At 37.0% G+C, this 13,857-nt stretch overlaps 1 protein-coding gene across 3 annotated transcripts in view; it reads left to right on the top strand.

Annotated features, from left to right (window-relative positions):
- SRBD1 (S1 RNA binding domain 1) overlaps positions 1–13,857 on the top strand; it is a 158,060-nt gene that overhangs the window by 12,014 nt on the left and 132,189 nt on the right. For all 3 annotated transcript variants that reach the window (XM_005864778.2, XM_005864776.2, XM_005864777.2), the window contains 4 exons: positions 4,442–4,608; positions 7,235–7,352; positions 8,662–8,800; positions 11,872–11,968. In XM_005864778.2, the coding sequence (XP_005864840.1) occupies positions 4,442–4,608; positions 7,235–7,352; positions 8,662–8,800; positions 11,872–11,968 (521 nt within the window). The remainder of the gene's footprint in view (positions 1–4,441; positions 4,609–7,234; positions 7,353–8,661; positions 8,801–11,871; positions 11,969–13,857) is intronic.

Genomic DNA, 13,857 nt, shown 5'->3' with positions numbered 1-13,857 from the left:
CTTAATTTCAGTGTTAGGTCTTTTAAAATGTAGATGCTGCCTAAGGCTGATTAATGCTATAGTTTATTAACTGATGCCTAGACTTTATTTTTTAAACTGAAGGATGGGAATATAGACTTGAAGGAATAAATCTCTGGACACTGGGAGGATGCCATTTTGTTGTAGGTTTTAGACACTCCGGGGGCAGTATGAAGGCACCATGTCTCACTTCACTGCAGGAGGATTCAGGAAGAGAAGTAAAGGCAATTTGATTAATTTGTGTTTTTGCCTGAAAAGAAAATCATCTTGCTTTGCACACAATCAAATTTTTGAAAGGGTACTATAGCTCGGGGGACTGGGCAATTCACTTAACTTCTTTGGGCCTCAGTTTTTGTATTTGTAAAATAGGAATAATGATAGTACCTCTCATAGTTTAAATGAGTTCATATTGAATATGTAAAAGTGTTTAGAATATAATAAACCCTATATAGGTGCTAGTTTAGAATATAATAAGCCTCATATAGGTGTTAGTTTAAAACACTTCACAAAAAGTGCCTCTCTATTTAAATCTTTTTTTTTTTTTAAATATATTTTATTGATTTTTTACAGAGGGGAAGGGAGGATAGCGTTAGAAACATCGATGAGAGAGAAACATCGATCAGCTGCCTCCTGCACACTCCCTACTGGGGATGTGCCCGCAACCAAGGTACATGCCCTTGACCGGAATCTAACCTGGGACCCTTGAGTCCGTAGGCCAACGCTCTATCCACTGAGCCAAACAGGTTAGGGCTCTATTTAAATCTTATAGGGAAAAAAAATCTCAAGACTGCCTTCCTTTTTACTTTACTCTCATTCCTATCTACCAGTTAACTATACAAATTATTAAAGTAATAAAAGTGTGAATGGTTTAAAAGTAAAAAACTGCAGTAGTTCTCTGCCTTACTCCTACCCATCCTTAAGGTTTGTTCTCTCCTTTTAACACTTAAACATTTCATTGTTGTTAGCCTCGTTTTTTTCTAAAATACAGATTGCTGGGCCCTAGCTCAGAGTTTCTGAATCAGTCGATCTGGAGTGGGGCTCAAGAATTTGCATTGCTAAGAAGTTCCCAGATGATGCATGTGCTTCTACTCTGGGGATCACACATGGTGAACCACTGCTCTGGCCCACAAATCTCATTGACTCATAGGGGTTTACAGGCTATTGATTCAACAGCTGAAACCTAGTAATGAGCAGGTCAGTCATTTAGTGGCTTAATAGTGGCCATAGGCTAAAGTTCAAACTCTTTACAGAATTCACCATTCACCTTTTCATTTTGCACCTCAACACCACTTGTACATTTGAGCATTGCTGGATGTGTAGCAACTTAAAAAAAATGTGCCTAGGTTTCTCATCAGTGGCTTTTGATATGCAGTCTCTCATCCTGGAATCCCTGCCCCCTGGGAATATCTTCATTTTCTTGTTGCTTTTTCATTGCTCTGGATGTTTCTACCTTCCCTGTGCTCTTAAAACAATCAATATATGCTTCTGTCAGAGTACAAATCACACTGTAGTTTAATTGCTACCCTGTCTTTCTTCTGTTAGTGTAACCGGACAAACAATGGGTCCATGCTGCCTGTCACTATTCAAGCCAATTAAGCACAGACAGGGTTGAATCATATGTGAGCATTTATTTTATTCCAATTTTGCAGGCAGTATGGGAGAGCAGCAGGTCATCCACAAAAATCTGCTCTTTCCAGCCCGCTATAAACCAGCTGCTTATATAGGTAGAAGTACAAAGGAAAGGTAGAAAATGGGCAGTTTACAGATATGCAAAAGGCCTGGGGATCTTCAAAGGGCTTAGTGATATGGGAGGGCTGGAGTCACACGGGGAAATAGCCAAAGGGTAGACCAAATGGCAGTTAACTGGTAAGCAGCCTGGAGATTTGCAAAGGCCTGCAGGTATGCAAAAGGGCTGGGGATCTTCAAAGGGCTAGCGATTCTGGCTTCTGGCTCTGGTTTCTGCAACAAAGTTGTTAATCTTTCCATGATAATGGGCAGCTCCAAATGGGGAGGAAGGGCTGCATCTCCAGGTCAGCTCCCAGGTCCCCAGTGCCACTGCCACCCAGGTTAGAATGTGCCGTCTTTAATCAGAATAAAACAGTCACGGTTAACAGAGCATGGTTAATATTTCTTACATTCTAGCTGGTTCCCTGACATTCTATTAATGCTCCTATCATTAGCTTGTGAGCTTGTTGGGAAGAGGGAGTTGGTTTTTTATATTTTGATTATCACTGGCGTAGTGTGGTTACTGGCATATAATATGGACTAAAATAAATGTTTAAATTAAGACAGAAAAAATCGGATGATTTTGAGGCCCAAAAGTGATGATTGCTTATATGTAGTTTTATTATTCTTAATTTCAAGGAGCAAATTTGCCATAAGTGGCAGCATACACACTCTTAAAAAATTTTTTTTAAAAATTGATTTCAGAGAGGAAGGGAGAGGGAGAGATAGAAACATCAGTGATGAGAGAGAATCATTGATCGACTGCCTCCTGCACGACCCCTACTGGGAATCGAGCCCACAACCCAGATATGTGCTCTGACCGGGAATCAAACCGTGACCTCTTGGTTCCTAGGTTGATGCGCAGCCACTGAGCCACGTTGGACAGGCAGCATACACACTCTTAATACATGTGAACGCACAGCCAGTGTATGTGCCCTGACTGGAAATTGAATTGGCGATCTTTCGGTGCATGGGACTATGCTCAAGCAACTGAGCCACACTGGCCAGGGTTGCATTAACGTTTTATTTTCACCTCTAGATTGCTAACTCCTTGAGGACAGTGAAGTTTGGGGCCAAGCTTGGGAAGGAATTTTAAAACTATGCTGTAGTGATTGGACTTTACCAGTAGATAGATAAGAGTCATTGGAGGTTGGGACAGAAGAAGAAAAATTAAAAACAAAGGAATTATTATATCTTTGTTCTAGAAATATAGTCATTAGTAACGCAGAGATGTTGGATGGAAGGTCTAAAGAACATAAAATCCTGATCTGTGGCTCAGGTAAATATACTTGCAGAAAGGAGTTCCAGGGGAAGGAACAGACATTTCAGAGTTTAGTTTGCTTCTTTGGTGACAGATGAGATGGCTGTGATAGAGAACACACTGTGACAGTGAGGACAGTGATTAGAGTTCTTTGGGTTGAAATAAGAGAAAACCCCAATTGAACTAGCTGAAGCAATAAAGGAGATTTATTAACCTGTATAACAGGTAAGTTTTATTTATTGACCTGTGTAACAGGAAAGTACACTGAAATACTCTCTTCATGATTCTCTTTGCACTGTCATCCTCAGCTTCAAGGTTCTACACGTACAAATCGTTTTTCTCCAGAGGAAAAATATCTCAGTCCAGAGTTCTAGCCCAGATCTTGAGCTTGATGGCTGGCTCAAGATACAATTAGTCTTAATAGTCTCTGGAGTTTAGTCATTTATTTCATCTCCAGTTTTGAAATTCAGTCTATTTTACATATTACCTGATTTTATTAGCTAGTTGATTATGATACTTATTTAATAATTTTTCTGTTCTTTTATTTTTTGGCAGATCTTGTGCATCAAGATTGAAATACTAATAAAACTTAAGGCCTTTTATATTTTACTTTGAACAAAGCTGCCTAGGCTTTGAGAAGAGTTACTGAAATTGCATTTCATTCTTTTTCTTCTCTAGGCTGACTTCTCTAAACTCTTCTGCTTACATGTACATTGTGCTGAAACTTGTACATGTAGACTTGAGTGTATTTTTAAGACTTAATTACTTTGAATTTGGAGTGCTATATGTGTATGATACAAAGTTCAAGATATAGATATTTCTGTCCTAACTCTCATCCAACCAGTTATCTTTCCTGAAAGTAAGCCATGTTTCCACTTCTTGTCAATCATTCCAAATTAGTCCATATAGGAGCAGTTGTATGGAATCCTACTCTGTGGGCATATCATGATTTATTTACCAGTTCCCCATAGCAAAATTAGGTTTTGTCAGGATAAATTCCTAGGAGTGGGATTATTGCATAAAAGCATTTATATATTGTGAATATTGATAGATGTTGTCAAATTGTACTTTCTCACTAGCAGTAACTCAAAGTGCCTTTTCTTGTCACTTATGCCAATACCGAGAATTACCAACTCTTTGATCCTTGTGACCAATCTGAGAGAAAAAAAAAAGTGCATATCTCATTGAACCCTGTAGAATATAAATGATGCAGAGTGGTTTCAATTGCATTTTATTAAATTAGTGAAATGACTATTTTATGATTGTCAATTTATATATGTATAGACATATTTTTTTTAATGAAAATTTTTTTTTAACCACATGAAGTAATTTCTGAGTGATTGGAGAACATTATTTGATGCTGTATTTTAAATTACATATTATATATAGATGTTTAATTTTCAGGATTCTAAATCACTAATTGTACTTAATTTGCAGGTTTTATCTGAGAGAACTAATATTGAACCTTGGGTTTGTGGCAACATCATTCGTCTCTTTAATGATGATAATACAATTCCCTTCATTGTACGTTACCGAAAAGAGCTCATTAATAACCTTGATGCTGATTACTTGAGAGAAGTTCAACAAACCCTAGAGGAGTTACGGTAAGAAACTGGGAAGAGATGAGCCTAGTGTGAGGGGAAAGAGGGCATGTGAGCCAATGAGGAGAAACAGCGAGGAAGTGAATGACAGTGTATTTCAACAGTTTCAGTGTTTTGTTTTGCATCATTATTATCTGGTTATAGTCCTATTCTGACAGAGTAAGTCAGTTCTAGTTTACTTACTTAGGGTTGTACAGAGTCCTTCTGCTGATGTGTTTACGCATAGCTTGGGCATGTGTCAAAAAGGTGGTTTTCAGTGAAAGTGTGTGCCTAAGAGTTTGACTGTCATCTTTCATAGAAATGATTATGTATAATGGCAAAGTTAGGACTGCCAGCAGGAAACTCAGAAAAATTAAATTTTGTCTAAATCTTCAACAGCTTGTTCAAAACTGCCCTCTTACTACTATAAAGACCCTAAGTGGGAAGTTCTTTGGCAGAATAGAGTTTGGTAGGAAATATGTATATTTTCTTTTTCTATTATTTTAGAGGGGATGGTGATTTTATATCGGGATTATAAGTTTTATACAGTTATAGAATGGAAAGTACCTTTTAAAAATATTATGCCTATGGACTTATTGTTATAACTCAGGAATACACATGTAGAAACTATAAAGACTGTAAGACTTTGTATTATTCAGTAAAGTTTATGAAAACACTCTTCATCATTAATGCATTTATTGCATGTCTCCTACATTCCAGGTGCCATGTTGTTAGCGTATGTTCTTCAAGTCTATAAAAAGAATTTGATTAAAATTTGGTATACTACCACTAAGCCATTGTAAAAGTATTAAGGGTTATTTTTACAACAAGTCCAATAAGCTTCCTGTGATTTTGGGGGAACTTGCAACTCACTAACTTTTCCACCCCTTTTGTTGAAGTTTTTAATGCCAGGAGAATTAAAATGCTAATATATGGAGAGTTATTGTACGTTATTGAATAAAGCTCATTAATAACCTTGATCCTGATTACTCGAGAGGCAAAATCACTTAGCCAACTGAGGGAGTCACTATTAAAAAGTAAATTAAAGAATATGATTAAAGAAAAACTTTCTGTATTTTCTCTAAATATGCCTCTTTTCCTTATATGATGGCCAATAGGACATTGGTCTTTTGTCAAAATGACTCTGGTAGGCTCCAGCCCCCTGGCTACCAGGACTGTAAAAGGCATATAGGATGTAATCTAAGGACTGCATATGTTTCATCTTTAATTTGAAATCTCCTGCCTTTGGTCTTTTTTCCCCCCATAATTAGATTTAATTTTATTTTTTATCATTTTTATTAATTTGTATTATCTCCTTGCCTTTTGCCCATCATTTTAGCAATAGCATTATTAGGCAGATCATGTAAATAGGAACAGGTAATGAAATAGGATGAGAGGCATTAAAAATAACAGTAAAATTGCATATTCACAGTGAAAAATTATTATAAAGTGGTAGAACAACTGTGCTTTGCCCTTGCCCCCCTACCTGTGCATTGATCCTTGTACATTGATTTCTGGAATCAGCTTCTCTATGAAATTCTGGTTCTTTGTAGTGGAAAACGGTATTTAGAAATCAATTATGAGTGTCAGGTGTACTCGTCCTGAGCAGTGATACCCAATAGCAATGAGTACACCTGTCACCCATAAGTTGGTGTCTAAGTACCACCATTCTCCTGATTCCAGGGCTGGGGCAGGGAAAGTAAAAGATGAGCCTGGAATATCTTTTGCCAGAGAATAAGGAAGTGCTCAGAGAATGATGAAGATATGTCAAAAGGACACAGATTCTAGCTTGAAGGGTACTTCTGGCCAAATACAGAACAATTTGAGCCTTAAAATAAATGGTAGCAATGGCTTATAACCACTAAAAAATAAGAAATTATGAATCCATAATGCAATAATGAATGAATGAATTAAGTAATAAATCAATAAATCAATGAATAAATTGAAAGTTTATTGATGAATGGGGTAATCAAAGTACTTCACCACAAAATACTTAATTACAAAGGGAATAAAGAATACCTGTATTATTGAGAAGCCCACAGATGCTACCTTAATCATATAATCAAAGTTAATTAGTATAGGACAAATGAAAGTCATTGTGCCACCTGTCACATCAGATGCAGCGAGAGCAACACATTTTTGCTAAAGAAACACCATCTGAATAAAATTGTGAGTAAACATTAGCGAAACTTAAACTTTGGGACATTATACAAAATAACTGGCCTGAATCAAGCCTTCTAAATCAAGGCTTTGAAGTGAAGGAGAGACTGAAATACTGTTTCAGCTTGAAGGACACTATGGATACATGGCAGTTCCATGCAACCCATGCTTCTTAACTGAATTCACTCTGAAGGATATTATTGAGACAGTTGGTGAAACTTAAATGAAGTCTGAAATCTGAGGATTAGATGATAGTAACATCAATAGTAATTAATGCATTTTGATTGTTATATTATGTAGGAGGAGATTCTTGTTTCTAGAAAATGCACATAAAATACTTGAATGTGATGGCAACTTATTCTCAAATGGTTCAGAGGGGGGGGAAAAGTACTTTTTACTTTACCTGCAACATTTCTGTGAGTTGGAGATAGCTTCAAAGAGAAAGTTTTAACATACCAGTCTTGTATATTACAAAAGTTTTTATTTTCAGGACTGTTGCTAAGAAGGTTCGTGGTACAATCCAGAAAATTAAGAAGGAGGGAAAGATGTCTGAATGCTTGTTAAGAGCTTTGCTAAACTGTAAAACTTTTGAAGAACTAGAACACGTGGTAAGGAGCCCTTTTTATCTTTTAATGTAAACCTGATTATATTATGATTTAGGTCTGTATAAGAAGCTAAAATCATCAGTCATCATTACTTAATTCAACAAAAGATTTATTCTTTGTTAAATAACTATCAGATGCATATTTGTGCTAGGCACTTGGGTTTACAAAGATAATACATAGTGCTTGTCTTTAAGGAATTCCCAATCAAATAGGGAAAAGGAGATTAGGTTATAGTAGTGAGACGCTTAAGGGAGCATCCTGAGATGAAGGCCTAGTTGTGAGTGTCTTCAGCATGTACTTGGTATTTGAAACCATGAGAATAGAAGATTTCACTCAAGGGGAGTTGGTGAGGAAGGCAGGTCAGGGTGGACCACTGAAGCACGGGTGGCGGAAGGGAGAGCTTAAGAAGGAGACATGGGAAGAGTAGTCAAGTATGAGGAGAATCAGATGATGATCCTGTGGAAGACTAGGAAAAAGAGTTTTAGAAGGAGGTAAAATAATTAACCATTTGTACGCCATAAGCGTCTATAGACACAAGCGGCGGACCTTTTTAAATTAAATTCAAAATATCGTGGCAGTTAACTGGTTAAGTGTAGCAGAGAGGTTTGGCAAGATACGGAGGGAAAAAGGTATATTTGGTAATTAGGGGATCCTTATGGATCTTTCTGATATCACTTTGAGCATGCTATATGGAAAGAAGCCAGGCGATGGCGGGTTGAGGAGTGACTGTGGGTTAAGAAGTAGAAGCATTAAATGTTGACAGCTTTTAGAGGAGCTTGCTGGAGTTGGGGAGAGGACCTTACAGTTCTTGCAGTTCAGGCACTGAGTTTTTAAGATGAGTGAATCTAAACAAACTAATTTTAAGCATACATAAAAGTGTAAAGAGTCAGATAAAGAACAACTGTCTTCATGCAGCCAGTATTATCTAATTAATATTAATTCGTCTCTGAAGGAAGATGAAAGGGTTGACATAGAGCCAGTGATGGAGAACCTATGACACGCGTGTCAGAGGTGACAGGCGAACTATTTTTCTGGTTGATTTTTCTTTGTTAAATGGCATTTAAATATATAAAATAAATATCAAAAATATAAATCTTTGTTTTACTATGGTTGCAAATATCAATATGTGACACGGCACCAGAGTTAAGTTAGGGTTTTTCAAAATGCTGACACACCGAGCTCAAAAGGTTCGCCATCACTGTCATAGGATGTCTTTAGCATTCTCGCCATGTCCTCTGATTTTGTGTCCTAATTTTAACTAGCTTTTTAAAACTGAATGATGTGGTATGTTTTCTGAATTTGTTTTTTCTAGTCAGCTCCATATAAAACCGGGAGCAAAGGCACCAAAGCCCAGAGAGCAAGGCAGTTGGGATTAGAGGAAGCAGCCAGGACACTGCTTGAGAATCCAGGGATGCTTAATCTGCTGTCCTACATTCAACCCAGTGTAAAAGGTACCTGCTTTACTTAAAGAGATCAGCCCTGTTTCTTTTTGAAAACGTATATTAAAACATATATTAAAAAGTTTGATTAATAATGACTGTATAAAAAAAACATAGCATATAAAGAATAAGGAATTCTTACAAAATAAATCCCAGTATACTTCTTGCTTAGCCATTCAGCTTTTCTTTTTTGAAGAAGTATCTGTTCTAAACTTTTGCCCATTTTTTAATTGTGGTGTTTCTCTTTTTTCTTTTTCTTTAAAATATATTGTATTGATTTTTTACAGAGAAGAAGGGAGAGGGATAGAGAGTTAGAAACATCGATGAGAGAGAAACATTGATCAACTGCCTCCTGTACACCCTCTCCTGGGGATGTGTCCGCAACCAAGGTACATGCCCTTGACCGGAATCTAACCTGGGACCCTTCAGTCCACAGGCTGATGCTCTATGCACTGAGCCAAACCGGTTAGGGCTCTCTTTTTTCTTTAAAAACATTTTTTTATCATTATCCAAGAATATATTTATTGATTTTTTTTTTTTAATTTAGAGAGAGAGGAAGTGGGACAGAGAAAGAAAGAGAGAGAGAGAAAAAGAGAGAAAGAAACATCCATGTGAAAGAAATATATATTGGTTGCCTCCTGTATGCACCCCTACCTGGGATTGAACCTGCAAACTAGGTATGTGTCCTGAAAGGGAATCCAACCTACATCCTTTTGCTCCAGCCAACTAAGCCACTTGGCTAGGGCTGTTTCTCTTTTTCTTACTAATTTATAATCATTTTAAGATATTCTTTTCTTTTTGTATGTACTTTTATTTTTTAAAATTTATCTTTATTATTGAAAATATTATAGATGTCTTCTTTGCCCCGCACCAGCCCCTCCCAAGCCTTAGCCACACTATTGTCTGTGTCCATGGGCTATGCATATATGCATATAAGTTTGCCGGTTAATCTCTCCCCACCACCACCTCCTCACCCCCACCTTCCCTCTGAAATTCATCAGTCTGTTCCATGATTCTATGTCTCTGGATCTATTTTGTTCATCAGTTTCTTTTTTTAGTTATCTGGGTTGCAAATCTTTTCTCCCAGTTTGTAGCTTCTGTTTTTACTTTCTTTATGCTTTATCTTGGTAAATAGAAAGTCTTAGTTTTATTATTGTTAATATATTAATTTTTTCAATTTATTGATCTTTTAAGATATAGTAATTGCTTTTTTTTCTTTTAAAAAAAATATCTTTACATCCTAAGGTTATAAGGATAATAAGGATTCTTCACTTATTATAAAGATTCTCCTATGTTGTCTTTTAAAACTTTGTCCTATTTCTAAAAATTTATTTAATTATAAAGTCATATCTAGTCTTTGGAAAGAAGTTCAACAGTTTCAATGTGCATGAAGAATAAAGTGAAGTCCTCCTCTCACACTTGTGCTCTCTGGGAGTAAAGTGCTTGTCTTTTCCTGAAATGTATCTGCCTGTCCTTTTGTGTGTACGTGTGCACAAGAGAGAGAAAGACAGGAAGGGAGTAAGGCAGAGCTATTTCTAAGAAAAACCCAAGGAAAGTGACAACTGACACTTTCAAGATTGTATTGGTTTCATTGTCAAAATGAGGGCCTTAGGTTGCAGCTTGTTGAATAAGTGGCCTTTTCAGGAGTGCTGATAGGATTTAATGGGGAGAGTGATGTTCTGGTGATTCCGACAATCATTCTCGTTTCTCTTGGCCTCTGTTGATTTTTTAGGCTAGGAGACATAAGTATCTGTAGGGGGCAGTATCTGATAACAAAATCTATAGTATGTATAAAACTGTAGAGAATCACAGCATACCATGATCTTGTTTTTTAAAAAAATCAGCAAATGTGAGTTTGCAATTTAAAAAATAGAGTATGTGTGTCTGTAAAAAAAATATATATCTGTTCATATACAAATAACACATCTCAGTATCTGTTTTGAAAAGGACAATAATCACAAGAAAAAGCACGTTAATATTTTGAGTATAGAGGTGGGTTGAAATGAGTAAAATTCAAGTTTATTTTTTTTTAAATGTGTAGTTTTAGTTGGATTTTTAAAGGGTTGCAACATTTAATAATTTAATAGTAGCTGAGACTGTATAGCCACGTATTAAGATTGGTCACAGTGGGAACTGTCTATGGCCAGTCATAATACGTTTCAGTAAAATCAAATGCCAAAGCTTTCAGAATGTTAGATGCATAAAGGTTTATTGTTTATTTCAATTTTTCTGTTATGGTTGATTTCCTTTCCTTCTATTTTTTACCTCCTGTGCTACAAGTTTTCCTTAGTTCACACTCATATTGAGTTCCTACTGGGTAGGTTTGATAACCATATCTCTCTTGATTGTCATATATGGTGATGCTTCTGAACTATATGTGATGATGAGTACTTGGTGATACTTCTGATGATGGGCATTATTCAGGGCCCAGCACAGTTACAGTACTACTAACGTGTTTTTCCCTAACATGCTTCATCTTTATAAATACTTCATGAAGTAGGTACTATTACTAGTCTGCTTTTATAGGAAACTGAGGCACAGAGAGGTCAAGTAACTTGCCCAGAGTCGCACATTTGGTAAATGGTGGAACGAGGATTAGACCAGGCAGCTGGCTCCAGAGCTGCATTTTTCACCACTAGGTTATATGGTATATGAAGGTCCTCTGTTATTGCTTTAGAAGACTTGTTTTTGTTGGAGAGGGAAGCTAGTCATTGCCATGATACTTTTGTGTCTTAACCCATTGCGGACCAGTAGTTTTATTGCTCGCTTTACCCAGTGGCCAGAAAAGTTTCTATTGAACGAGTACAAAAAACGTTTTACATAAATGTTAAAGGCACACTTTAAAATTGAAGACCCATTGCATTTTGAAGTTATTTATTACATGTTCTTACAAGTTAATATCTTTTTAAAGTATGATACTTTGTAAAACACTGTGTAATATGAAGCGAGAATTCTCATGATCCGTCCACAATGTGTTAAGTTTGTCAATTTAAGGTTCTTTTTGACTGGAATAAATTTGTGATTTAATAACAATTAAAAAAAAAATCTGTAGTTCTTGCTTTTGTTTTCTCTTTTGTCTAAAGGGCTTTCGACACTCCAGGACATAGAAACAGGAGTGCAGCATATTTTAGCAGACATGATTGCTAAAGACAGAGAGACACTTGACTTCATAAGAAAATTGTGAGTAATTCTTGTACAGAGTTTTTCTGCTTTGTGGATTCATGTTGTTAAGAGCTGCATGGTTAGTGCTAAGACCAGTGTTCATTAAAAATTTTTTCAACCTGGCTAGTGTGGCTCAGTGGTTGATCATCGACCTATGAACCAGGAGGTCATGATTCAATTCCTGATCAGGGCACATGCCCAGGTTGAGGGCTCAATCCCCAGTGTGGGGTGTGCAGGAGGCAGCCAATCAATGATTCTCTGTCATCATTTATGTTTCTATCTCTCCTTCTAACTTCCTCTCTGAAATCAATTAAAAAAAATTTGTTTTAAAACAAACAAACTTTATTTTCAGACTTTTTATTTTTTTAAAGTAGCAGAACTCTGTTCAAACAACAGAACCCTAATATTTAAAACAGATAAAAGTAAAGTTGCTTTAATTGAATTCTGAGCAGGGAGCCTGAAACTGAATGCTCATCTTCCTAACATTGAAGCACCTCAGTGGAGGGTTTTGAGGAACACTGTTTAAAAACCACTAGGTTACACAAAATATGCTAGAGATTCATATTCATTTAGAGTGGGTGGCATTGCTTTTAAACATATGCCATAGGAATATAATTTTATAACATTTCATTTCTAGTGTTTACCATGATTAGGCGAACGAAATTATTTCATGTCAGGTATGGCTAAAAGTACTGACCTCAAAATGAATTTTAGCTGATGGAGAGCAGCTTACCCATGGTATCACAGTCCCAATTTGTAAGAGATTTTTAAAACCCTACTCAGGCTTATGGATTTTATGCCTCATTAAAATAAGATCTTTTTTAAAATTAATTTTTGCTTTTTTAGAGAGAGGAATAAAGAGAGAGATAGAAAGAGAGAGAGAGAGAAAATCGATGTGAGAGAGAAACATTGATTGGCTGCCTCTTGCACAATCCCTGAGACTGGTTATCAAACCCTCCACCTTTTGGTGTATCGAACGACATTCCAACCAACTGAGCCACTTCAGCCAGGGCTTAAATTATTTTATTTTTTAAAAAATATTTTTATTGATTTCAGAGAGGAAAAGAGAGGGGGAGAGATAGAAACATCAATAATGAGAGAATCATTGATTGGCTGCCTCCTGCACACTCCCTACTGAGGACCGAGCCCGCAACCTGGGCATGTGCCCTTGACTGGAATTGAACCCAGGACCCTTCAGTCTGCAGGCCAACACTCTATCTACCAAGCCAAACCGGCCAGGGCTTAAATTATCTTTTACAGAACAATTTTTAAAAAATTAGATTTTACTTTACTTACTTACTTTAATTTATTTATATTTTTTCCCTTTATTTTTTTCCATCACCATTATCCCCCCTTTATCCTCCTCTACCTCACAATCACCACATCATTGTCTGTATCCATGAGTTCTTTTTTTCCCTTTAAAAAAATTAATTTAAAACTTAATTTTGATGTTTCCTGACCCTCTGCTCTTCATCTCTCTCCACATATGCAGCTGTGTGAGCTGTGTAGCGAAGAGGAAAGGTAGACATGAATCAGTTGACTACTGTAGCTTGTCAGGGTCATGTTAATTCAGAGGAGAGAACTTTGCTATTTTCTTAGTGACCCCAGCAGGAATGAGTTGAAGTAGGAGAATTGCCCAGCTTTCAAAATGTGTTTTTATAGGTAACTAGAGCTGCAGTGCATGAAATTTGTAGAGCCTCTAGGCCTGGCCTGCGATTTGGGCCAATCTTCCCTTGCTACCAACAGCCAACCCTGCCCCCCGCTGCTGCTGCCACTGCCACCGGTTGCCCTCTGTGTGTGGGGTGACCAGTGGGGTGATTGGGGCCCCAGCACCGCCCGTGTCCGCCGCCAACTACCCCCGGTTCCCAGTTCCCCGTTCCCCATTGGGCGATCAGAGCCTGCTGGCT

The sequence above is a fragment of the Myotis brandtii genome, unplaced genomic scaffold, assembly GCF_000412655.1.
Source record: "Myotis brandtii unplaced genomic scaffold, ASM41265v1 scaffold191, whole genome shotgun sequence".
Taxonomy (NCBI): Eukaryota; Metazoa; Chordata; class Mammalia; order Chiroptera; family Vespertilionidae; genus Myotis; species Myotis brandtii.
The sequence above is the reverse complement of the archived record's forward strand: the minus strand, read 5'-3'. Positions and strand labels throughout refer to the sequence as shown.